Source organism: Typopeltis vanoorti, chromosome 12, assembly GCF_054136105.1.
Source record: "Typopeltis vanoorti isolate ZY-2024b chromosome 12, IOZ_Tvanoo_1.0, whole genome shotgun sequence".
Taxonomy (NCBI): domain Eukaryota; kingdom Metazoa; phylum Arthropoda; class Arachnida; order Uropygi; family Thelyphonidae; genus Typopeltis; species Typopeltis vanoorti.
The window spans coordinates 35,533,805-35,560,358 of NC_143560.1; the positions used below are offsets into that span (position 1 = coordinate 35,533,805).

A 26,554-nucleotide genomic window follows, 5' to 3' on the forward strand; every position below is an offset into this window, starting at 1 on the left:
ACTGAGATATCAGCTTTGCATATCAGAACTAAGAATATGAGAAGAGGAGACAATTATAAGGACTTAAATAATTACAGAAGGAAAACCAGAAGAATCAGTCACCAAAATAGAAGTTATACTACAGTCAAATGTAATGACAGTAAAAATCTAAGTAAAGACCGAGAAGTTGTAGAAGATAGTACATGCGTTGTAGAAAACACAGGACGGAGTTTCATCCAAACAAGGTATAACCTAAGACCCCCCCCCCCAAAAAAAAGGGAGAGTAGTAGAAATCTGATTCCACCACCTAAAGGTTTAGAGTGAAAAATTTTTCTTTAAGGAAAAATTTTTCAGAGGAAGAGTAAGCCTTTGTTGGATTCTAATTATGTAGAAAATAGAATAAATGTTGTTTGATTCAGAATCCAACATGATTTTCCGTCATAAGAACTATATTTGTAGATATTATTTAATGTAAATAACATAAATTATAATTGATATTATATAACTACCTTAATTATGTCAAATATTTAATTGCTTAATCAAAGAAATGTTTTAATGGTAAATAGATTCTGTATTAAATATTAATAAGCTGTTTTATTTATTGTTTTGTCAATATTCTAAGAATTTATATTTGTGATTTAACTACGCATTTATTGAAATGTGATCATTCTATTTATTCCTTTTGTAAAAGCTTAATGTTATGTAATAACTCAATGTAGTTGTATAGCGTAATGTAACATTCGCGAGAATGTTTACGTCTATCGGTTGTCATGGAGACGCGTGAAAATAAACGGGCGCGTGTGAAGGGAGCGTTTGTGAAGAAGAGAGAAAATAGATACGTAGTTGTAAGTGGGAGTCGGAACGGAACTTTGGAACTATAAGGTAGCAAGGAAGTAAACTAAAGAAGTAGAAGTAATTAAAAGATTCTTAAGGATAGGAGTTGAGTAGATATTTTTTTATTATTAGGTTCCTTCATGGAGGAACCTAGATTACATATTTCTTTTCCGATTTCTTGGCTCCGTCACTGCTACTTTTCTAGGCTTTGTCACTGCTACTTTTCTAAGAAAGAAATATCCTTGATGAACAAAAGGAGATATACAAGGAGAAATGAAATTCTTAGTAGTGATAAGACTAAGCATCAAACAAAACAGTTTAGATTGCCATTTGAATTTGGACCATCTATTAAAGAAAAGTCAGCTGTGAATCAATCATCTAATAGAGATAGTGGTGATAACTCTCATGTACACACTCTGTCTGATACTCCACTTGTCACTGATGAACAAAAAGTAGCAGTGACAAAGCCTAAATCAGAAGCTACCACTGATAGTAAGATAACGGTTGAAGTCAATTTTGGTAAAATGACCAATCTATATAATGGAACACACCACCAAGAAGAGAGACAGTTAAAACTTAATTCTGGTAATGGAAAACGTGAATTTAATTCAGAAGAGAAAATCCCATACTACAGACATAGAAGACACTCTAAAATTGATAATGGTGATAACAGATTTAATGAGAATGTGAAAGAGAATAAATGCACTAGACATGATAAGGAACCAGGTTTCATTCAAAGTAGGTACTACTTGAGGAATCGAAGAGGAAATATGGAATCCAGTTTTTTCGTGAAGGAACCTAGTGTAAAAAAAAAAATTTTTTTTTCTTATAAAAAAATTTTTCAAAGAAAGGGTGAGCCTATGTTAAATTGTGAATGAAACTATGTTGTGTAATTTATTTTTTTTCATTCATATTTAACATTGCTTATTATGTATTAATCATGTTTTATATAAAAAGTAATTACTATTCCTTATTTAAGAATTACTATTTAATTATTTACCTACTGTTAATATATTAAATAATAATATGTGTAAAATTTATGGTAACTAAATATATATGTAAAGTAACGAAAAGTGTATTATAAATAATTGTATACGTAATGAAAGAGCGCTGATTAAGTAGTTCAAATATTCTGTTTATTCTTATTTGTGAAATTATTTAACGTTATGTAATCATTCATGTAGTAGTAGAGCGTTGTATTACATTAGCGAAATGTTTGCGTTTAGTTTGTTGTCATGGAGACGCATGAGTAAACAACCACGGGGTCGAAGAGAACGTGGCATTCGAACGGGGGGGGGGGGGGAAAGAGTAAAAAGAAGATAATGGGAGTTTTATGGGTAAGAGAGAGGGGAGAGTGAGCTTTGCGGAACCAGTAGGAAGGTAGCATACAAGCAAAGAAGTAAAAGAAGATTATAAATTCTTTAGGGCAGATATTCATGAGAATAGTGTTAGAAGGCCAAAGCGTAGTGAATCATAAAGTTTGTTATAAGTGAAATCAGCTGTCGTTATGAAGAAAAGTTAATGCAGTAATCAGATAAACAAAATTGCTGTTTTTTTAGAATAGTGAAGCGCAGTTAACAAAAGTTCAGTTAAAGCGTAGAAGAATTTTATTATGTGTGTTCCGCTAATGTAAATAAGTTAATTCATAAGTGCACTCGCAATAACTTGATGTATTGAAGATTTTATCTGGTAAGAGTAGTTGTATATGTTTGTCTATTCTAGCATTAACTGTAATAGATCTCCGATGCTCAAAGTCCGGAATAAGCTTGCTTGGAATATTGTCTACCTAGATTAGTGCCTGCTGTGAACTTAAGCATTGAACTGACAGATTTGTAGAGACTGACTGATTGTGAAGTTTGTTATTTTAATCTGAGTTAAGAAAATATGTGTTTTTGAAGTTGCAAATTGTTTTTGAGAATTTAGAACATCGAACTGGAATGAGAGACTTAGCGAGTTGTATTGAGTTTATTGTATTGTTTCATTTAAAAGTAGAATTATTGTACTTGTTATATATATCATATATTAAATGTTTTATTTTGTTAATCTAATTATTGTGTTTGCCTGAATTCCTTATTATTGCACCGTTCATAAAAAATTCGAATCTAGCGGGTGCCCCAAATAGAATAATAGTTAATTCGGCCAGAGTAAATGAGAAGACTGCTAGCTAATTAAAGATTGATCTTACTATTTATATAGACTAATCTAAGATAGGGTGGCGCAGTATAAATATAAATTTCCCTATTTTAAGATTGGTGACCAATTGTTAATTAGTTAATTTATAGATAAGTGACTTGAAATAAGACCACGGACTCGAAGGACAAGAGTCGTCACAACAGTGTGCCTCAGGGGTCTGTTTTAGGGCCATTGCTGTTTAACTTGTATATTAATGATACTGGTGAAGATTTGGATGGAAATATTCAGTTCTTTGCAGATGATGCAAAGTTGGGACGAACCATGAAAAGTAGAGAAGATGTTGTGGCCTTACAAGACGACTTGAATAAATCGAGTGACTGGGCACGGGAATGTGAGTTCAATGTTGCAAAATGTAAGGTTTTAAAATTTGGAAAACAAAAATGGGATGCAGAATTTATTCTTGGTGAGGATATATTGTCAGAGGTGGAGGAAATAAGAGATCTGGGGATGATAGTGAATAAGGATCTGAAATTTGGAAGACACATAGCCAAAATTGTGAAGACAATACAAAGGCTTCTGGGAATGATGCAGAGGACACTGACTTGTAGAAGTAAGGAGATTCTTGTTCCATTGTATAAGGCTTTAATTAGGCCACACAAGGCCTATTGGTCACCTGGTTTTCAGGAGGACAAAGAGATGTTGGAAAGGATCCATAGGCGACTGACTCTGGATCCTTTCTGACTGTAGTTTCTAACCTCTGGAATGTCAAGTATGAGGAAAGATTGAGAAGATGCAACTTGCAGAGTCTGGTGGACAGGAGGAAGAGGGAAGATATGATAGAGACCTACAGGTTATTAAGGGTTGTTATAGGTTCAATGCTGGAGAGGTTCTACAGAAAATAGTGGAAGATCAGGAGAGAACCACAGGTTATCCCTGGAAACTGTATAAAGAGGGTGTGAGTAGGGGAGTTGTAAATGATTGGAATGCATTGTCTGAGAGTGTGGTGTCTGCAGAGAATTTGAGTGTGTTTAAAGCATGGTATGAGCTGTGTGTATGATAAAAAGACCTCCTAGATTCCTAGAAGAGTCTTTTGACTCCATGGGGATCTTGGGTAATAATAATAAATTTGTTGACCTCAGAGTTGACTTGGAAAATATTGAAAAGGAGAGCGATTAAAGATGGGAGTAACAGAGAGAAGTGTGGAAAAAGAGGTACTAAGAACTTGGAATGCTGTTCCCAAAACTTTTGTATGTTTAAAAACTCTTGCAACAGCATTATTATCCATTTTTGCATCTACATATTCTTGTGAATTATTGTTCTCAGTGATGAACTTTGTTAAGTCTTGTAACAGGAGTAGCCTTACAGATGAAACTAGTAGCGCATGCATATTTCTTCAGGTTACAAAATATAAACCTGATATAAATTATCAGTCATTAGTGATGCAGCATCAGAAGTCTCATTGATGCTAAATAAATAAAATGTCCACTATTTTTCTTTCTCTAGTTTTGATTTGATGTTTTCTTCTAAAAATGGTAAAGATTAATTTCTGTTTAATATGTAGGTAAAATATGTAGGTATTTTAATATGTTTAATATGTAGGTAAAATAACAATTTATCTTGTCCGTAATTTTTATGTATTACTCATAAGGGATTAAGAAGTAATAAAATTATATCTTTAATTTTATTTTCTTTTATTGTGCTTTAGTCAAGTAAAACGATTATGAGATTTTGCACTGCAATATATTGGAAAAACTTGAAAAAACTTGTCTGACTGATCTTTATTAAAAAAAAAAAAATTCAGAATTATTGTTTACTTTTGCTGATGTTAAAAACTGCATCTTTAAATTGGAGGGCTTTATATGGCAGCTAGAATTACACTTAAATGCAAATAAAAAATATTCGCGCTATCAACAGGGTAGGACTTTTAAGTAAAAATTCCGTCACTAAATTCATTCAATCTTACATGACTTACAATAATCACTCTTACAATATTTTTTGATTTTACCATTCTAGTGTGATTTTTGATTATGCAAATACTTAAAATCCCAATCTCAATACTTAAAAGACACCAAATAATAATGTTTCCCAAAATTTCGGTCGGCACGTGAGAAAATTTTGCATCAAAGATTTGGCGAATTTGGCATGCACACTTAAAAAAGTTGTCCACCCCTGGTCTAGAGTCTAGATTTAAACAAATCTATCATACTGCTGCATGTTTGGGAGTTTACGGCAATCAGTGGCAAAAATGCCCACCAGTCTGACCAGTGGTGACGGTGACTAAGCCTCAGATTGTCAGAAATGCTATACGTCTTTTTGACTTTTCTGTAGTATTTTTGGTGTGTTGGGTAGCAAACTCAGGGACTGCCTCGGCGGCAAAAGCTTGAGCTACGCCACTGTATAGTGGTAGCACATGATAGTAAAGAGTTTGAGTGATTTTTATGTTTTTATTAGTGTGTTTGTTTCTATTAATGGTTTCTTCCCTATCATCAGAATTAAGAATGGACATAATTCTTTGATGGATCTCTTAAAGATCAAAGCTTGATAACTGTGAGAAAACCTCCACGTAACCTTTTAAGGAATGCAGGGAACCGACTGAGCTTCTGACCTAATGTCTAATCTTCACCTTCTCGTGGTGCACTCTATTAGTAGGTATTGCATGCCAACTTGCATGACATTTCATATCATTGTACTGTCTTTTGGTTTACCCAATACAGAATACAATTTGGTTGCTAAATCATAAATTATTAGCCCATTCTCATTTGTTCAATATCCAGGTAGATAGGCTAACAATTTACGATTTAGCAACCAAATTGTATTCTGTATTGGGTAAACTAAAAGACAATGATATGAAATGTCATGCAAGTTGGCATGGCATTGCTAGTTTAAACAAAGCCCCTGATGTTTTTGCCAAGGAACCAGAGTGAACAGTAAAAGACTGTTAATGGAACAAACTCCAACTCAAACATCAGCATAATTCAAGTTTGGCAGCATCAATGTAAGAAGTATTAATGTACTAATGATTATGATATGGTAACATCAATATCATAACTGGTAATGATTGATAATGATATTAGTAACAGTAATATTAATTAGTGTTACATCAAATATATACATATATAAACCATTTTTAAAATGTTTATTTTTTACAGAAAACTATCAGAAAGGAACAAACAAACAGTTAAAATCTGAATAGTGTGGTATCCTACTCTATGCATGGAGTTATGTGATAATCAGGAGATCATTACCATGATCTTCTAAATGAAAAATAAAAATAGTCAAGCCTTGTACATACAGAAAGTTCATTATTAAATAATGAGAAGTAAATAACTTACCAATATCAATAAGTATAGCATGCTGATGAGGCGTAAGTTGCTGTAACAATTCATTATAGGAATCTTTTTCATTTTCTGTGCTAGACACAATGCCACTACACTGCTTACATAGTTGATTAGCCAAGAAACGCCATATATCTCCTCTCTTTAAACGAGGAACACCTGTTTTTTTGTAAAATTGAAATTATTCTCTTGAAAGCTGAAAACAAATATGACTGAGTTAATAATTTACATCATCTTAGACAAATAAATGGATAAAGTTAAAATTTATACATTTACATCCCCCACCCCAACATCTCTTTCTTTCTTTTTTTTCTTAAACATGCTTAATGCTATATTCCCAATTGCCTATGAAAACTTTTTTATTATACCCAGAAGGCATCGGTCAGCTGTCTAGATTATTTGAATACAATCAGACATGAATGATAAGGACATAATAAACACTAAACTGATTCAGCTTATGTAATTACTTTATTTTTCAATAAAAAATTAATAAAATGCCGACCTTGTTGGATGAGTGGATAGCACACCCGCTCTTCAACCAACAGTTTGTTTGTTGGAGTCCCACTGTAGACATGGATGTTTTAAAAGCCTGCTCTGGATGAGCTTGTATAGCTCCTTAAGGCTTGTCTTTTTTAAAAGAAAAAGAAAGAAAAAAAATTCAGCTAAGCTTCTAGATGATCTTCAGTGTAACAGAGCTACAAGTGAGCAAGTAGGATTAGACCTAGAACAACTACAACCAAAGCTACAAGCAATTATGAACAAAGGCTATGAAGGCCAGCAGATTATGTCACACTATGTTAACTACACAAGATGAAAAACCAGAGTTCCAAAAGAACACAATCACATAAATTAAAATTACAATAATGATGCAGTGCATGTTTCAATGCAAGAAAGAGAGTTCTGTCATTACTACATCAAAATCCAGTAAGAATAAGGGCAGAGTAATTATGTATTTAAAAACAAACAATTCAAAAAAACTGAACCTATGGAACTGTTTTTGGCAAATGTAGATATGAGTTTGATTTTTACTAATTTTGCCATTAAAATGGACCAAATGAATGGCTTGTGATTTTCAATAGTGATTTTTCATATCAACTTTCATTAGATTTCAGAGTCAGTAAGGAATTATTATTATAATTTTAAATTATTTTGTGCATAAAACAATCCAGTCACACTAGAAAAAATATATGTATACATAAGTCATTGTTATTTCAAATTGTTTTGCAAGTAAAATGCAGTTATAAACTAGGAATTGACTAGAAAATTAATATTGGCTAGTTTAATTAAAAAAAAAAATGAGCACTCAGACTGGCACATGCTAAAAGCTGTTTACATATTACAAGATGAAACTGTTCAAACAGGGCAAAATATTTGAATTTTGACATTTCTATTATTTTTTTGAGGACCATATGCACAATGAAATCAGGTTATTTCAAGAATTTTCCTGAGTAGTGGGATGTTTTTATAAAAATCTAACAAGTTTGCAAATTTATAAAGTTCATCATTAAATCCAATCTTTTGGTTTTTGTATTGACACAAATAATTTTGTATTGCATAATTTTTCTGCTAGAAAAATTCAGACCAAACCAACACTGAAACGGCTTGACAAATTTTGACAGAGTTCTTAAATATTAAATTTCATTAAATTCCACTAAATGTAGAATAATTAATATTACTTCAAACTGTTTTGATGTTTTGCCAATAAAAATGCACAAATTTGAATAAAAATTGAAACACATGGATATCTTCTTCTTCTCACCTTAATCTTTAATGTTATTAATTCTCGTCCATCCAGAAAAGAATTATTTGACAATTCTTCAGTAAATTATGACAATTTAACAAAAAAAAAAAAATTTACTGAAAGGAAATTTATTGAAAAAAACAATAAAAAATATTCACTGATCAAAGTTAATCGAAAAAGCAAAAGCAATTCATCAAAACACAATTTATTGAAAGGCAATTAATTGAAACTACAAATCAATGAATGAACATTTCACTGAAGAATGAATTATCAGGCATCTGGAGTAAAATCTGTTTATCAAAAGTAAGTTCAGTTTTTATTGGATTAACTGTGATGCTTATGAAGCTAAGCTACACATTATTTCCCTCTTATATTTTATGTGAATGTTTCAAGTTTTTTTAGAAATAAAAAATATATTAGAAATGTGTATTTTAAATAATGTGGAAAAGATTAGGTAAAAAACACTATTTTCTCAAAACAAAATGCGGATCTATTACAGTCACTTTCTGAGGCCTTTTATATATATATATCTTTTTTTTTTAAAGTGCTTAGACTGTAGTCCATCACATGTGAATGAAGTTAAATAATGTTTACTATTAAAAGAGTTTTATATACTGTATGTATATATATATATATATATATATATATTTTTTTTTTTTTTTTAAGGGCTTAGAATGTGGTCCATCACATATGAATGAAGTTCAAAAGTGCTTACTATTATGATCACTGATTTAATCATAGGACCAAATTGTGAATATCCACACTTATGATTGGGGAAATTATTTCCAAGGGCTTTACTTTATAGTAACCTTCATGAACTATCCCCAGGATCTTATTCCAAGGTGTTACTTTCAAGTAATATCTCTAGAGATATTAATAATTTATTTTATTAACATCCAGCTGACATAAAAGGATTTTCTGTAAAACCTATTCAACATTGATCATATAACAACCCTTTACTAACTTGTAGGTCTCTATCATATCACCCCGCTTCCTCCTATCCACTAGACTCTGTAGACTGCATCTTCTCAATCTTTCCTCATATTCGACATTCCAGAGATCAGAAACTCTTAGTTAGTTGCCTCTGAAGCCTTTCCAACATCTCTTCGCCCTTTTAAAAACTAGGTGACCAAATCTGTGCACAGTAATCCATGTGCAGCCTAATCAGAGACTTATACAATGGAACAAGAATCTCCTTACTTTTACAAGTAAGCATCCTTTGCATCATTCCAGAATTCATTGTCCTCACAATTTTGGTAATGTGTCCCCTAAGTTTTAGATCCTTATCCACCATCACACCATAAGATCTCTTATTTCAATATCTCCAATAATATATCCCCACCAAGAGTAAATTCTACATCCCATCTTTATTTTCCAAAATTTAAAACCTTACATTTTGCAACATTGAACTGGCAATCCCACTCCCATGCCCATTCACTCAATCTATTCAAGTCCTCTTGTAAGTCCACAACATCTGCTCTACTCTTCATCGTTTGTCCCAACTTTGCATCATCTGCAAACAACTGAATATCTCCATCTAAATCCTCACCAATATCATTAACATACAGCTTAAATAGCAATGGCCCTAAAACAGACCCCTGATGCCACACCACTAGTGACTTTCCTTTTCTGGGATTATTGCTACCCCCCCCCCCCCCTACAACTCGCTGATACCTGTCAGATAACCAATCTCCAATCCAATGCACTAATCTAATATCCAACCCCATCCGCTCTAGTTTGATGAGTTGCGACTCAGAAACCATAAATGAATTAATCAAAAAATTATTGCTTAATTGTTTTTTTTTCAATCAATTGATTTTGTAACAAATTGTCATATGATGAATTTTGTTTTTTTATTAATTGCTTATTCAATAACTTGCCATGTATTAAACTGTTTTTCATAAACCTGCCTATTCAATGAATTGTTGTTTTGATAAATTGTTTATTTATTGAATTGCCATTTGGCAAACTGTCTTTCGATTTACTGTTTCCAGTGAATTTTCGTGGAACCATCTGGCTCCACGAAAATTCACTGAAAACAGTAAATCGAAAGACAGTTTACCCAATTTGTGGCGTAATCAGGGACTTATGCAATAGAACAAGAATCTTGTTCCATTGTGTAAATCTTGTCACTGTTAGTGGCAAGAGAGTGCCAATCATCACCCCAACATTAATGTGTAAATAAAAAGAGAAAAAAAAAACTTTACCCTAACCCATGCTACTAAAGTACTATAGATTTACAATCTTTTTTGGGTATGGTAGTCACAAAAAGTCAGCCCTTCACCAGATTCATAACCATGCTCACTGATATTCATATCATTATCACATTCATACCTTAATTGCACTTACATGCACATTCTCACTATTCTTTCAATTATGATCTAATTTCTCCGACTTTCTACATTAGATCTCACTCCAAGAGTAGTTTATCCAGGCTCACTTCACACAATCAAAAATCCTCCCTCCCCTCAATTTCTTCAATACAACTGTGTATGGAATCATTTGCTACTGAAACCCTCCTTCTTAACTCAACATTATCATATCATGGCAAAAGACTAACAATTTTCACTCTCTCTTTGAGTGTAATTTATTTTATTTTTTTTGCTTCCTTTACCAACCAAGTTACTCTCCTTACATGTTCTTTGTATACTTTGCATGGAACTGATTATTACCACTCACTAATGCCTCAATAATGCTTTCTTTCTCTGTATTGCATGTAGAAAGTTTTTTTAACTTGGGTATACTATCCCAAGTAAGCAAACAGACAAGTCAAGTTTGCATCTGCACGTAGGGATAAAAGGATTAAAATCTAGCTTATAAAATTGCTTGGTATCTTTAACATAGTATTCCCAAGTTAAAAACCTCTCTACAACTTACTCTCATCTGGAGATTTTTATTTAATAAGGTCAAAGCACCTTGCGGCAACTTGTTTAGGTAAAATTTATAAGCTCTGCATTACTTCACCCCTGGCATTTTTTTGGTCTGGCTCCCCACTGATGAGACCTCAATAAAGGTCGAAACCGGTCTGGGTAGTTGCCCTTGCCTTTAATGCATATCATCATCATCACACATCTCCGCAAGGGAATGTGCTTTGCATTAGGGGAAAATACTAACGAAAGTGATCAGATCTTACTCCACCTTTACCACGAGTTGCACTACGTGCAGGCGCAAACTTGACTTACTTAGGATAAAAGGATTAAAACCTAGCTTATAAAATTGCTTGGTATCTTTAACATAGTATACACAAGTTAAAAAACTTTCTACATCTTATTCTCATCCAGAGATTTTTATTTAATAAGGTCAAAGCACCTTGTGGCAACTTGTTTAGGTAAAATTTATAAGCTCTGCATTACTTCACCCTTGGCATTTTTTTGGTCTGGCTCCCACTGATGAGAGCTTAATAAAGGTCGAAACCGGTCTGGGTAGTGGCCCTTGCCTTTAATGCATAGCATCATACATCTCTGCAAGGGGATGTGCTTTGCATTAGGGGAAAATACTAAGGAAAGTGATTGGAGCTTACTCCACCTTTACCACGAGTTGCCTCAGACTTGCACTATGTGCAGGCGCAAACTTGACTTACTTGTCTGTTTACTTACTTGGGATAAAAGAATTAAAACCTAGCCTTATAAAATTGCTTGGTATCTGTATTGCATGCTTAATCTTTGTGTTCATCCACTTCCCGCCTACCTTATTTAACCTTTTGACTCTTTGGAACACATTTAGACATTGCTTCTACTAGATAATTCTTAAATAGCACCCAAGCAGAAATGATATCTTTTCCACCCAACTGCTCATTCCATGCTACAGCTACAAGTTGTGTCCTGTGCTTCTCATAATCACCAGACTTGTAGTTCCACATATAACCTTTCCCTCGCAGAAATCATCACACTGGCAACCACCCAAGTAATAACTTCACAGTCACCAACTGGAGGGAGATTTGACACCTCATTTATAATGATATCCTCTGATGAGGTGATTAAAGCCAAGATCCTCAGTCCTTGCCTGCTCTCTGTTACATACTGTCTGAGGCAGTTGTCCCTCAAAAATCTCAAGAAATTAATTTTTTTTTTACTTCTGGTTGCTATCTCATCATCTCAATCTTATCTAGATTGCCATAATTAAAATGACCATAATGACAATCCTTTTCCTATTTGCTTGGCTAATTTACTAATACATTCCAGGGTCAGTGCCCTTCACATTACCAGGCCTATGACAACATTTGACTATATATTTCATTCTATTCTCCTCTATATCACACCATACTGCCTCAAAATCACTGCTACTGTTTCCCTCTTGCATGGGCACAACTCCTATTTTATCGTCAAGAGCACTCTACATCCTTTTTACCATTTCTGTCTTCCCAAAATATACCTTTCCGTCTCTATTCCTATCAGGATATCATCCTTGTCCAACCATGTCTCACTTATTCCAACAAATTTTGGGTGAATGAAATCGATCAATGCAACAATTTCATTTTGCTTGTTTATAATACGTCTAGCATTCATATACAAACATAACAGTGCATTTCTGGATCTATAACAAGCTTCACTGATACCATTTATTATATGTGACTTCTCTATGCCTTCCTTGAGCCACTCCTTTCTCTCATTACCTATCATCATATCCTCTTGAAATGCAACTGTTCTCCCTATATCCCAGGACATCCTTTTCCTTCTTCTTTGAACACCACCCTTTCTCATTCTGTGTTCTCCTGTCCCCCACTGAGCCCCCCGATTTCCCTATTTTGTCTTGCACACTTGTTCTAATTCTTTATTCTCTACACTCATGCTATCCACTTCTCCATGCATAAGCATCACTTCAATCCCTTCTTCCTTACTCTTCTGATTTTCTACATCACTTCTAACTTGCTCAGATTCATTCTCTGCACTTATTACTTTCCTTAAAGCAGTAGCCTCTCCAAACGACTTACACCAAAACAAGTCAAATTCAGTCCATCACTCCTATACAATTCTATTTGCTTTTCAATTTCTTGTACTTCTTTCTCTTTGGACATTTATGGCAACATATCCTAACATTTATGCTTACAAACTTCTGAAAGGATCATACAGGATTTCAGTTGATGGAAGTTTTCATTTTATGAGGATTGGGAAAGGACAAGTGGGCATCCTTGGAAGCTGAGAATGAATACTGCTAAGAAGGGGGTGAGGGCTAGATTTTTCTCTCATAGGGTGGTGTGTGGATGGAATGGATTGCCATTGGATGTCTTGTGTCTAAGCAAGCAGTGTGAATGAATTCAAGAATAAGTACGATAACTGGTGTGTGTAGTATGTAGCCTCTCTCAATAAGTCCCTGACTCCCTAGAGGGTCTCTCTCTTAATAATAATATTACTTCCTTGCTCTACCCTTATCTGTTCTCCCTATATCCCAGGACATCCTTTTCCTTCTTCTTTGAACACCACCCTTTCTCATTCTGTGTTCTCCTGTCCCCCACTGAGCCCCCCGATTTCCCTATTTTGTCTTGCACACTTGTTCTAATTCTTTATTCTCTACACTCATGCTATCCACTTCTCCATGCATAAGCATCACTTCAATCCCTTCTTCCTTACTCTTCTGATTTTCTACATCACTTCTAACTTGCTCAGATTCATTCTCTGCACTTATTACTTTCCTTAAAGCAGTAGCCTCTCCAAACGACTTACACCAAAACAAGTCAAATTCAGTCCATCACTCCTATACAATTCTATTTGCTTTTCAATTTCTTGTACTTCTTTCTCTTTGGACATTTATGGCAACATATCCTAACATTTATGCTTACAAACTTCTGAAAGGATCATACAGGATTTCAGTTGATGGAAGTTTTCATTTTATGAGGATTGGGAAAGGACAAGTGGGCATCCTTGGAAGCTGAGAATGAATACTGCTAAGAAGGGGGTGAGGGCTAGATTTTTCTCTCATAGGGTGGTGTGTGGATGGAATGGATTGCCATTGGATGTCTTGTGTCTAAGCAAGCAGTGTGAATGAATTCAAGAATAAGTACGATAACTGGTGTGTGTAGTATGTAGCCTCTCTCAATAAGTCCCTGACTCCCTAGAGGGTCTCTCTCTTAATAATAATATTACTTCCTTGCTCTACCCTTATCTCATCACTAATATCTGTGCAAAATAATGACTATCATTCCTATCACACTATTATATTTTACTCCTCTTAACTAAATGAGGAGAATCCAAGAGAGAGGTGCGAGGATGGAGAGGTAAATGAGAGACCAGTGCAAGACATAAGTAGAGAGGAAGTGGTTTGGGTACTGAGAAAAATGAAGAATGGAAAGGCTGTGGGAGCAGACCAGATACCTGGGGGAGTATGGAAAAGTTTGGGCAGTGAGGGCGTGGATATGTTATGGGACCTGATGTGTAAAATAGCCCAACAGGAAAAGATACCAGAGGAATGGAGGAAAAGTATTCTCGTCCCAATCTACAAAGGAAGAGGAGATGTTCAAGACTGTGGCAACTATAGAGGAATCAAGCTAATGTCACACACATTAAAAATATGGGAAAGAGTAATTGAAGCAAGGTTACGGCAGGAAACGAAAATTGGTGAGGAGCAGTTTGGATTTATGCCAGGAAGAGGGACAACGGATGCAATATTTGCGTTAAGGCGATTGATGGAGAAATATAGAGAGATGCAAGTGGATCTGCACATGGTGTTTATAGATCTGGAAAAGGCATACGACAGAGTGGCCAGGCAGGAGGTATGGAGGTGTATGAGGAAGAAGGGGGTGTCGGAGAAGTACGTGAGGTTGGTGAAGGAGATGTATGAGGGAACAGAAACTCAGGTCAGGTCTAGTGTCGGCATGACAGAAGGGTTCCCTATTGTCGTAGGGCTACACCAAGGGTCAGCTCTGAGCCCCTACCTCTTTGACCTGGTCATGGATGTACTAGTGGAGGATGTCAAGAAGGAGGCATCATGGAGCATGTTGTTTGCTGATGACATCGTTCTATGCAAATCATCCCGAGAGAAGCTTGAAAATACCCTGGAAGAGTGGAGAAAAGCATTGGAGGAGAGCGGCATGAGAATTAACCGGGTGAAGACTGAATATATGTCAATGGGGAGTGATGAGGATATCGTCATACGACTCCAGGGTGAAAGGCTAATTTCAGGAAAGAAATTCAAGTACCTTGGGTCGGTTGTCGAGAGGAATGGTGATCTGGATGAGGAAATACAGCACCGAATAACACGGTTGGATGAATTGGAGGAAGATGAGCGGGGTCCTGTGTGACAAGAGAGTGAGTTGTAAGAGGAAAGGAAAGCTCTATAAGATGGTGGTGAGGCCGGCGATGCTCCATGGTGCAGAGACGTGGCCTATAACCAAGGCACAGGAGAGGAAGATGGAGGTAGCGGAGATGCGGATGTTGAGATGGATGAGTGGTGTGACAAAGAAGGACAGGATAAGGAATGACTACATCAGAGGGACGGTTAAGGTGGGACCAATTGGCAAGAAGATACAAGAAAGTAGGCTGAGGTGGTTTGGACATGTTAAGAGGAAGGGTGAGGAGTATGTTGGTAAACGAGTGGAGTATATGGAGTTGGAGGGAAGGAGGAAAAGAGGCAGGCCCAAGTTCAGGTGGAGGGATAAGATGACAGAGGATCTTAGGGAGAAAGGATGGAGTCCGAAGGATGCCCTGGACCGGAGAACTTGGAAGAGGAAGGTTAAAGATTGGTGCGCCGACCCCATTTAACATGGGATAAGGCAGAGTGAAAGAAGAAGAAGAAGAACTGCCTTCTGATATCCAGTCTTATATTTTCCTTGTTCTAAGTCAAGTCATTTGTTCCTACAACCACTACCAACTCTTTTCCTCACTTACTACTGATATCCAATGTCTCAATCACTCTGCTTATTCTACCTCCCAAAAAGCAAAGCTTGTGCATCATCTTGTTCTTCACATCTCTAATAATCGAATCCCACACAACACCACTCATGAGTCTTTCATCACCTCTTTCATTTGGACATTATTAATTTCTTTACATACATATCTACAATTCTCCTCACTTCACTTTGTATCTGCTTAATCTCTTGCCTCATTTCTTTGCTATCATTCTCTCTCTCTCACTATTTTACTGTCGGTTGCACATGCTTTTATTTTGCAATCTGCTTGTCGTCTTACAGTTACTTGTACTCTGTTTTTCACCATCATTCTCACATACTTCGTTATTTTCAGTAGCACGTTTTCCTTTGCTATTAGTTTCACATGCTTTCTAATTTGCACAATCTTCTTCAACATCTATGTAACTTATGCTGCCATGTTCCCTATTCCTGATTCAAATAAGCCTTGTGGTCCACCAGCACATCACACTTCTTGCATACCTACTCCTTTCTTGTATTCAATCTTTCCACATAAACTAGCAACATCTCCCCATGCATACATATTACACTTATGGTAGTGCACCCTACTTGAAAATTCTATGGTATTCGCTGTATTTTTCTTTTGTGCCAACTTCCACAACGATCTTCTTTTCACTGTCATTTTGTTCCAAAGCACTAAACAAGAAACAAGGAATTTTAAAATAACATTATCTAAAATATTTAATTAAATACCATGTTCCAGTCACAAATATTATAAAGCAATACTCAATCTAAAAATTACACAATATAATCATACAATAAATATAAAATTAACTTATCTTGCTGCATACCATATGATGATCAATCCGTTAAGTTGTGAAATTTTTTACTCTACTTATCTATTAAACTCCATAAGTCAACTATAAACAGAATTTCTTTAATTTGATTTTTTTCCTCAAATTTTCCTTCCATCATTGTATTTATTTCTGTCTGCCTATAGATGCCACTAACACAACAAATAATTGCTTATAATTTTCCTTTGTGATGCTGCACAATACCAACTAGCTTCTCTGCACTTCTGCTAACCCAGCTGGAAGATATCACTAAATGTTTAGATAAACAACATCAGCAAACTTTATCTAAACAGTACATGTAACTTTCTTTTTACTGATAATCCTACCCACAAGGTCAGAAATCTATGGTATATATAGTATTCACAGGTTAATGGTGTGGCTGTGAGAGATAAGTTTTATTGAAATACTCAAGTAGCCATTCTCATCTATGTACTGTTTGGAGATATAACAATAATAATACATGTTACCACCTTCAGCTGGATAAAGAAGCAGCCCTCTTTTTCTACCAGTTCCAAAGACTACAATGAAGTTTGTTCATTCACATTTCATTCACACTGACAAACCATAATCATACCCTTTGCTATACAGAAGGCATAACAAAGGTGAATTACCTGACCAGTGCTAAAACAATAACCACTGAGTACTGCTATGCTATACTGCTGAAGTACAGTAGTCTTATGGCAACATTAATCTTAATGTGCTTATGCAAATGAAAAGATCTGTATTGCAATGAGAAATTAGCTTACAAGTTTTGAGATTGCAATAGCCATGCACTACGACCACAGCTTTGAAGTGATTGAACAATCATCATATTTCACCAGAGCACAGGTAATCAGCTTTCATTTTTAATACTGTTTGCCCTATCAGAATATCACGGAGGGAGGAAAAAGGTTGCTGTTTGATATATCTAAAATGGGTTTATATTAAAAAATAACAGTTCCTCTTTCCTTCAAATATTTCTACTTAGGTGACAAACTTCAAGTAATCTTCATACATGTAAACATTAAATGATAACATCTTGCCTGAGCAAATTTCTTTAAAAAAAACAAAAAAACAAAACCCTCCTGAAATGTATCAGAAATAAATTCACTGGATATGAAATTATTTTTAACTTACTGATTAAGAATCCATCTACTATTAAATTATTATAATAAAAACATATACACACACACAAACCTTTTTTAACATTTTCTTCAAGCATATCTACATCAACCTTTGATTTTTCATCATCAAAAATTATCTCCCAGTTTTTGAAGCATTCTATAAGACAGGGTGAGATGTCTTCATACTCAAGTTTCATGCGTTTCTGGAAGGCAGCATCATGATTCACTGCATAAAAACAGAACAGACTTTGTAAATGACAATGTATTTAAATGACACATTAATATAAGTAACTTATACAAATTAATTTAAAAAAAATTTTTTTTAGTTTATATTAAACTATCCTCCAGTTATTAATAATCCAATCATTTCAGATGTATTTTCAAAAAATGGTGTCGATATTATTACATGGAAATATCCACAGAAGTCCAAGGATTCATCTATGGAAGTGCATTCTGCTCACATACTATGTATCATATCTTTCATTAAATTTGTTCATATATGATGCACTCACTACTTAAACCAGCAGCCTACCATTCTCTCAGTGAGCAGTAAGTGCATGCAAATATGGAAATATTTCATCTATCTTCATTCTATAATATCCTACACAGCCTTCATTCTACATAGTCAGCCTGGTTGGCTGAGTGGTTAGTGTGTTTGCTTTCCAGCCAAAAGGCTGTGGGTTCAAATCTCACCTGTTGGCATGGATATTTGTGAATGTATGTGAAAATGCTAGTGGCGGTGGTGGACAGTAGATGACATTGGTGTAGATAATGCAGTTTGCTATAGGGCCTGTTGGTGGAGATGGAGAGTTGTGGAGTAGGTGCCCTCCCTCCTTCGATGAGTCTTTGGATTCCTTGAAGGTGTCACGTAATAATAATAATAATAATAAAAATACCTTTTTACCAGTTTCATGTTACAATCATACAGCCTCTCCTACAACTATTCAGCAGGCAATGATAACTCATGTTATTCTTCTCTTTACTCACCAACATAGCAAAATAACTATTTTTCTTGTAGATAAACTTATACGTTGGTTACATATGACTTTAAATTTTTCAGGAAATGACAATGTATACTAAAATATTAATTAAAAAAAACTTTAATCAATACCTTCCTATATTTTAGCAATGTTACATTGCCATTTTCTGGGAACATAAAACTATGATATGTGCATGCAGGCACTAACAAGGAGCACATGAGGCTGAAGAAGGCAACTGAAGTTGGCTTCTATTTTCCTAGAGTCCTAAAGGCACCCCCTAGTGGGCTAAATTGGTTATCATTATTATTACATAACCCCTCCACAGAATCCAAAAACTCATCAAGGGAGGGCACCTACTCTACAATTCTCTGTCTCCACCAACTACAACAAACCACAACTACCATATCATCATCTACACCAACACCATCTACAGTCCATCATCACCACTAGTATTTTCACAGACAAGCACAAACATTGTGGTCTTGGTTGTTGGGCTGATGTTCTTAGGATATAACATGAAACATAAGCTTCCCAAATTTGGGGCAGTCTCATGCACCCAAATAAAGAAGCATTAAAAGCTCTACAAGAAATGATGAACAACAGCAAAATAATAATCACCAAAGAAGATAAGGGAAATGCCACAGTAGTTCTCAACCAAACTGACTACAGTTTGGTTGAGAACCACATACAAATTTGCCATTTAATCAAAGTGCTCACACATTATGCTGGCAACACACCATCACACATAAAAAACTCAGCCCACTTTAAAGCAAGTATAGGAAACCGCTCACTCCAACACACTGACATAATGGTCAGTTTTGATGTGTCCTCCTTATTCACAAATGTCCCACTCAAAGATACCTTAGATCTCATCCAAGCCAAATTTCTTCCTGATATCTCAGCCCTATTTCAGTTCACCATGAATTCAGACTATTTCATTATTATATGGCTTAGTTATACTCCATAACTTCTTAACACACTTAAACAATCAACACCCCAGAATCCAGTTCACCTTGAAAAAGGAAAACAACAACAGTCTCACTTTCCTAGACACTCTGATTACACGCCAGCTTGATGGATCCCTGGCTTTTCTGTTGAAAGAAAAAAAACCAACCCATACATTCACCAGAAATCACCACCCCCACACAGACACAACAATATGGGATTATAAAAACCCTATATAACAGGGCAAAATTAATCTGTTCAGATAGCAATGCCCTAACTACTTATCTCAACTTATCTCGACCTTCCAAACTACTCACTCTTTAATAACTTTCAACCTAAGGGTAGTGTCTGTGCATACATCCGCTCTGACATACCTTGCCTAAAAATCAACTTTCTCTAATTTCCCACTTTCCCAACAGCAAAATCATCCTCCTAGGAGATTTTAATGTCCACAACAGTAGCTGGCTTTCCTCCTCCAGTTGTACAGATCTTGCAAGCAGAGATGCTGAAACATTTGCCATCACTAACGACCTTACACAACTTGTCCAGATGCCAACCAAAACACCAAATAATCCAAACCACTCCCCAAACACCACAGATCTCTTCCTCACCAATGACCTCTCCAAATACATAGTGAAAGTAGTGAGCAATTCTGACCACAACCTAGTGCTCATCTCCTCCCCCATGCAACAACATTTACACAGACTCTCCCATACAAGAGTAGTTTGGCACTAAAACAGCGCCAAGTAGGACAGCCTCCACAACTTCTATGCCACATTCCCATGGTTGGACTATTGCTTCCGACATTCCAACATATGCACCGAGCTTATTACCAAAGTAATCCTCAGCGGCATGAATACATATATTCCACACAGCACTCTGAACTGTCATTCCCTAACGAAACCCTGGTTCTTCAAAAGATGTGCCAAGGCTGTAGAGATGAAACACCAGACATACCACAACTGGCTGAAATCAAGAACCTCATCCTCCTTCAAAGCTTACACCGAAGCCCGTAATAGATGCAAAAAAAAACCAATCAACGCTTTCAAAACAGAGTTCGAAAGAGCAAAAAAGCAGGAAACTAGCAGCCTGTCCAAATGGCAGCCGAGCCTTTTGGTCTCTCGCCAAAGCAATTGGCCGTAACTTCTGTCCAACACCATTCCCAACCCTATCATACCCAGATGGCTCTACTGCATCATCACCCACAGAAAAAGCCAATCTTCTGGCTTCATACTTTGCTTCAAATGCAGGTGTAACTGACGATGGTAAATGTCACACCCAACCATTCCAGATGCACAACATTCAATGTCCCCCTATATCCTTTTGCCAGGTTGAGATTAGAAAAATACTGTCCAAATTAGACACATAAAAAGTCTCCAGGCCCTGATGACATTCCCCCAATTGTTCTGAAAGTTTGTGCTCCAGAACTGACCGCTAACCTATGTCACCTATATATACTCTTACTCCAAGAGAGTATATATAGGCCTATATTCAGCCCATTCCCAAGAAGGGTGACAAGTCACTGCCATCCAATTACCACCCTATCTCGCTTACCTCAATCCTGTCAAAAGTAATGGAAAAAAATCACCAAATAAATAAGTATGGCTTTCCCCACTGCCGATCAACAGGAGATCTACTCACATACGTCACCCATCTCTGGACAAATGCTATGGAGAGGTTTGGCGAATCTCAAGTGGTTGCACTAGATATCTCCAAAGCCTTTGACCGGGTCTGGCACAAAGGCTTACTAGGCAAACTACCATCATTCGGTCTGACCAAGGGCTTCTGTAGGTGGATCGCCAGTTTTCTGTCTGGATGCACACTCTGTGTGATGGTGAACGGCTCCTATCCTCTCACCACTCAATTAATGCTGGGGTCCCACAAGGTTCTGTCCTCTCACCAACCCTCTTCTTGCTATATATCAATGACCTACTGCAATTGACCTCCAACCCAATACACAGTTTTGCAGACAACACCACACTACACTCTTCACTTGCATTTGATAAGCCTTACCCTACACAACTCACCTCAACCTACAGAACATCAACCACTACCACCCTCAACTCAAATCTCCAAACCATCCTACAATGGGGTTTGGATAACCTCATAAATTTCAATGCCAATAAAAACCAATTCTGTACTATTTCCCATAAAAAAAGAACCATTTTTTCCCAGTATCCTTTTTGATGATACCCAAATTTCCAGACAGTTTGAGATCTCACTTCTTGGAATCACCCTCACATCAAACCTCTCCTGGCATAAACATATCCCAACCATTGCATCCTCAGCCTCAAAAAAAACTAGGATTTCTCTTTTGCTCAAGACGTTACTTCACTCCCAAACAGCTATTAGCATTATACAAATCACAAATCTGTGGTGCTTAAGGGTCAAAGCTGTATAACTGAGAGAAGACCTCCAAATAGCCTTTAAAAGAATGCAGAGAACCGACCAGGGCTTCTGACCTAATGTCCAATCCTCACCCTGTTGGGTATCTGCCTGGATACTGAACGAACGAGGATGGGCTGGCAATTTGGGACTTAGCCAACCAAATTGTATTCTTATTGGTTTAAATCAAAATACAAAATTATGGTACAACATGACAAAATTTCATGCCGGCTGGGGCATCGCCCGGTTAAACAAGGCCCCCCGTTGTCTTTACCAGGGAACCAGGGTGAACAGCAAAAAGTCAGCTACTGGAACAAATCAGAAAACATACCCCAACTCAACATCACCAGAGTTAAAGATCCGTACTATCAAACATAAGAAGCCTGAATTGCAAAGAAATGTAGCTAGCTGAGGAATTAGATAAGTACCAGATCGACATAATAGGGGTGACTGAAACAAAAAAGACAAAAACTGGTGAGATCTTTCTGAGCAATAAATACAAAATGTTATATTCAGCAATGACAATCTAGGAAAAGAAGGGGTAGCCATAGTATTCAACGCTCAATATGAGCCTAATCTTCTTTAATGGCAGGCAGTCTCAAGTAGAGTGATGTGGGCAAATATGAGAATGGGGAACTGGACAATGAGACTTATTTGTGCCTATGGTCCCACAGAAGGTTCTACTAAGGTAGAAGTGGAGGAATTTTTTGATGCTTTAGAGAAAGAAACTGACACAATGAAAACGGAAAAGTTGGTCCTTGTTGGGGATCTAAATAGCAGAGTAGGAAATGATTGTGAGGCATACAAAAATATTTTGGAGAAAAGAGCAAAGCTAATAATAATGGCAAATAGCTGTTGGATTTTTGCTCAGGACATGGACTGATTATATTTAACACCATGTTCCAACATAAAAATGTGCATAAATTCACATGGAGAGAAGATGCAAGGAATAAGAAAGGTCTCATTGACTATGTTATTGTTGAAAGTGATGTTTTCTCCCTGGTGCAGGACACCAGATTGTACAGAGGATTTGAAATTGGAAGTGATCGCTATTTAGTCTTGAGCAGGATAAAATCGAATTTCATATTGAAAAGAATAACATGTAAGAAAGTTTTAAAGCGAATAAAAGTTGAGCAGCTCTCACATGTGAACTGTAGACTAAAATACACAAAGATTATTGAAGAAAAAATGAAAGAGTTTGAGAACACGAACCAAACCTTGGAGATTCAGTGGCAAACCCTGATTAATTCAGCCAGAGAGGCATGTGATGAGGTTGTTTACAAGAATAGAAAAATCAGAACTCCACGATGGACACAGGAAGTTAAAGAGGCAGTGAAGGAAAAGAGGAAAGCATATTAAAAGTTCCTGGCAAATAAGTCAGCTTGTGCTCTTAGAGAATACAGAGACAAATGCAAGAATGCTAAACACTGTGTAAAACTAACTAAACAAAAGTCATGGAAGGACTTGGGCAAGAATATAGAAAATAAATATCATGAAGAGGGTAAGATATTGGAGGTTGTTGAAGAAGGTTAGGAATGGAGGAAAGAGTGCTATAAAAGGAGTTAGAGATGATAAAGGCGACATGAAAACTGGAATAAAAGATATCCTTGAAATATGGAGTAATTACTTTGAAAAACTGCTAAATGAAACAAGCATTGATGACAGCACCGTGGTAAAAAACACTGACCAGGCATGCAGTCAGGAATATACAGGGTGTTCGGGATAAATTTGACATATTTATAATTAATTATATTTTTCCGTAAGTTACATGTATTAACACACACTTCTCTTCATTTAAAAGTTTGGACCCTTCTTCATTCATATACAAGATGTCAGAAAGGATGGATAGCTGGAACCCACCTGAATCATGGAAGAGAATAACTTGTATCATGATGATTCGTGCCCGCCATCAAAATAAGGATATTACGACTGCTGCCCAATGCTCCCTGAATACAGTAAAAACAATCAGGCATGAACTAGAGACTTGCAATGGTGACTACGAGGATGTAGCAAGAAGAAAGATCCCTAGCAGACGATCTGATTGCGTTCGTACAGCAGAATTCCTCGCAAATCTGCAGGAACAGGTGTTGAAGAACCCTGGCATTGGAATTCGGGCTTTGTTCGTGGAGTTGCTAACTGTAGTCAAGCCCTGGATAACAAGGGTAGCCAATGGTAGGCCGTATGTATGGCAGCAGGATTCGGCCCCTTGCCACACCTCTGGGAAAAGTCAAAAATGGTTGTCTGAAAATTTCTACGACTTCACCAGTCCAAATGTTTGGCCTCCAAACTCCCCAGACCTTAACCCCATGGATTATTTTGTATGGGGCGCAGTTGAAAAAGACACCAATCGCACTTCCAGTAATACAAAAGCCCAGTTAATGGATAAAATTAAAACAGTTTTTGCGGCCCTTCCCAGGGAGACTGTAGCATCAGCTTGTTCGAGGTTCCGAAGCAGAATTGAAGCTGTGATCGATGCTAATGGTGGTTATTTTGAGTAAATCTTGTTGATAGTATTGTAATTAACTCTGCCTGTAATGTTTTTTTGTCAATTCATTAAATTTAATAGATACAAAGAAGATTTTCTTTTTCCTTACGAAACTGTCAAATTTATCCCGAACACCCTGTATATCCATACTTGAAGTAGAAAAAGCCATCAAAGGCTTGAAATGCAGAAAAGCAGCAGGAGTAGATGATATTCGACCAGAAATGCTGGTGGTATAAGAGTCTTACAGTGGCTGCACTGCATAGTTCAGAAAGCCTGGACAGAGGGATGCGTTCCCAATGATTGGAGTAGAGCTCTTATAGTACCCATATATAAAAAGGGAAATAAAACTGAATGTGAGAATTACAGAGGTATTTCCCTGCTGAGTGTTCCTGACAAAATATATGCAAGTATACTTGAGAAACGGTTGAGAAAGATTGTGGAAGAGAAGCTTGGTGAAGAACAAGCTGGATTTAGGCCAAACAGAGGCTGTCAGGATCAGATCTTCACTTTACAACAAATAGTTGAGAAAGCATGGGAATATAATAAAGATCTATATTTAAGTTTTGTCAATCTGGAAAAGGCATATGACAAGGTGCCAAGAGAGAGAGAGAAGCTATTCAATATGCTACAGTTATATGGTGTCAATGGGACATTATATCAAGCATTAATTGGTCTTTATTTGAGTTGTAAGTCAGCAGTCAGAATTGAAGGAAGTAAAGGAAGATGGTTTAATGTTAAATCTGGTGTGAGATAAGAATGTACATTATCCCCTCTGTTATTCATTATTTATATGGATCACATTATGAAGGAAAGTCGTATTAAACATGATATCAAAATTGGTGGTGTCAGCTCTTTGCTTCATGCGGACGATGTTATACTTCTAAATAAATCCGCTACAAGTCTGCAAGATTTCCTGACTAAATTGAATAACTGTTGTAATAGATATGGTATGAAGGTTAGCAATAAAAAGACAAAGACAATGAAAATAGGCAGAGTCGTTGAAAATGTCAACTGTGTTGTGAACAGAGAACCTGTGGAACAAATAAAACATTTCAGCTACTTAGGCACGATTTTTACTGAAGATGGTAAATTAAATATGGAAATAGACAACAGAATCAACAAAGCTGGTACGGTAGGAAGTCAAATGAATAAATTCATATGGAATAAGAGAGAAATTAGTCAGAACACTAAATTAGTTGTATACAAGACAGTGTTCAAACCAGTTTTAACTTATGGATCTGAGAGCTGGTTCAGAAGTAAAACACTTGACCAAAGACTAGAGACTGCAGATATGAGAGTCCTGAGAAAGATTAGAGGCATGAACAGATGGCATCAATGGCAATATCATATTAAAAATGAGGATATTAGGAAAGAACTTGACATTGTCAGCATCCAGGAATGCATTAGCAGAGCTAATCTCAGGGTATGGTCACTTAAATAGAATGGGCGAGGAAAGATTAGCAAAACAAATGTTCTCTGCCAGGTTGGAAGTAAAATGACCCAGAGGAAAACCAAGATATAGGTGGATTGATACTGTACAAAGTGCCTTAGACAATAGAAATATAAGATCTTGACAACAGAAATATAATGTTGGAGTCTTGACAAGTAACAGAACTAATTTGGAGGAAAGTTGTAGATAGGAAGTTAGTAATGATGTAAATTTTTCATGTAGTACTATCATATCCTGTACACCTCTTGAGGATATATATATATCAGATATTTGATGATGACGATGAAATCACAAATCCGCCCAGCTATTGAATACTGCTCCCACATATGGGGCCCCTAAAAGCTCTCTCAAAATGCTCGACTCAATACAGAGGAGAGCAATTAGACTTATTAATGATCCATCCCTTACCAACTCCCACCCCCCACACTTTCACACAGATGTATTGTCTCTGCAGTGTATATGTGTATATATTCTACAAATATTTCCTTGGGAAATGTTCATCTGAAATAACATCAATAATTCCTCCACTCAG

At 36.3% G+C, this 26,554-nt stretch overlaps 1 protein-coding gene across 1 annotated transcript in view; it reads right to left on the reverse strand.

Moving 5' to 3' along the window:
* LOC150100690 (TBC1 domain family member 1-like) overlaps nucleotides 1–26,554 on the reverse strand; it is a 342,041-nt gene that overhangs the window by 103,401 nt on the left and 212,086 nt on the right. The window contains exons 13-14 of the mRNA XM_090401806.1: nucleotides 17,851–18,003; nucleotides 6,279–6,440 (exon numbers count right to left, since the gene is read on the reverse strand). Coding sequence (XP_090257932.1) covers nucleotides 6,279–6,440; nucleotides 17,851–18,003 — 315 coding nt within the window. The remainder of the gene's footprint in view (nucleotides 1–6,278; nucleotides 6,441–17,850; nucleotides 18,004–26,554) is intronic.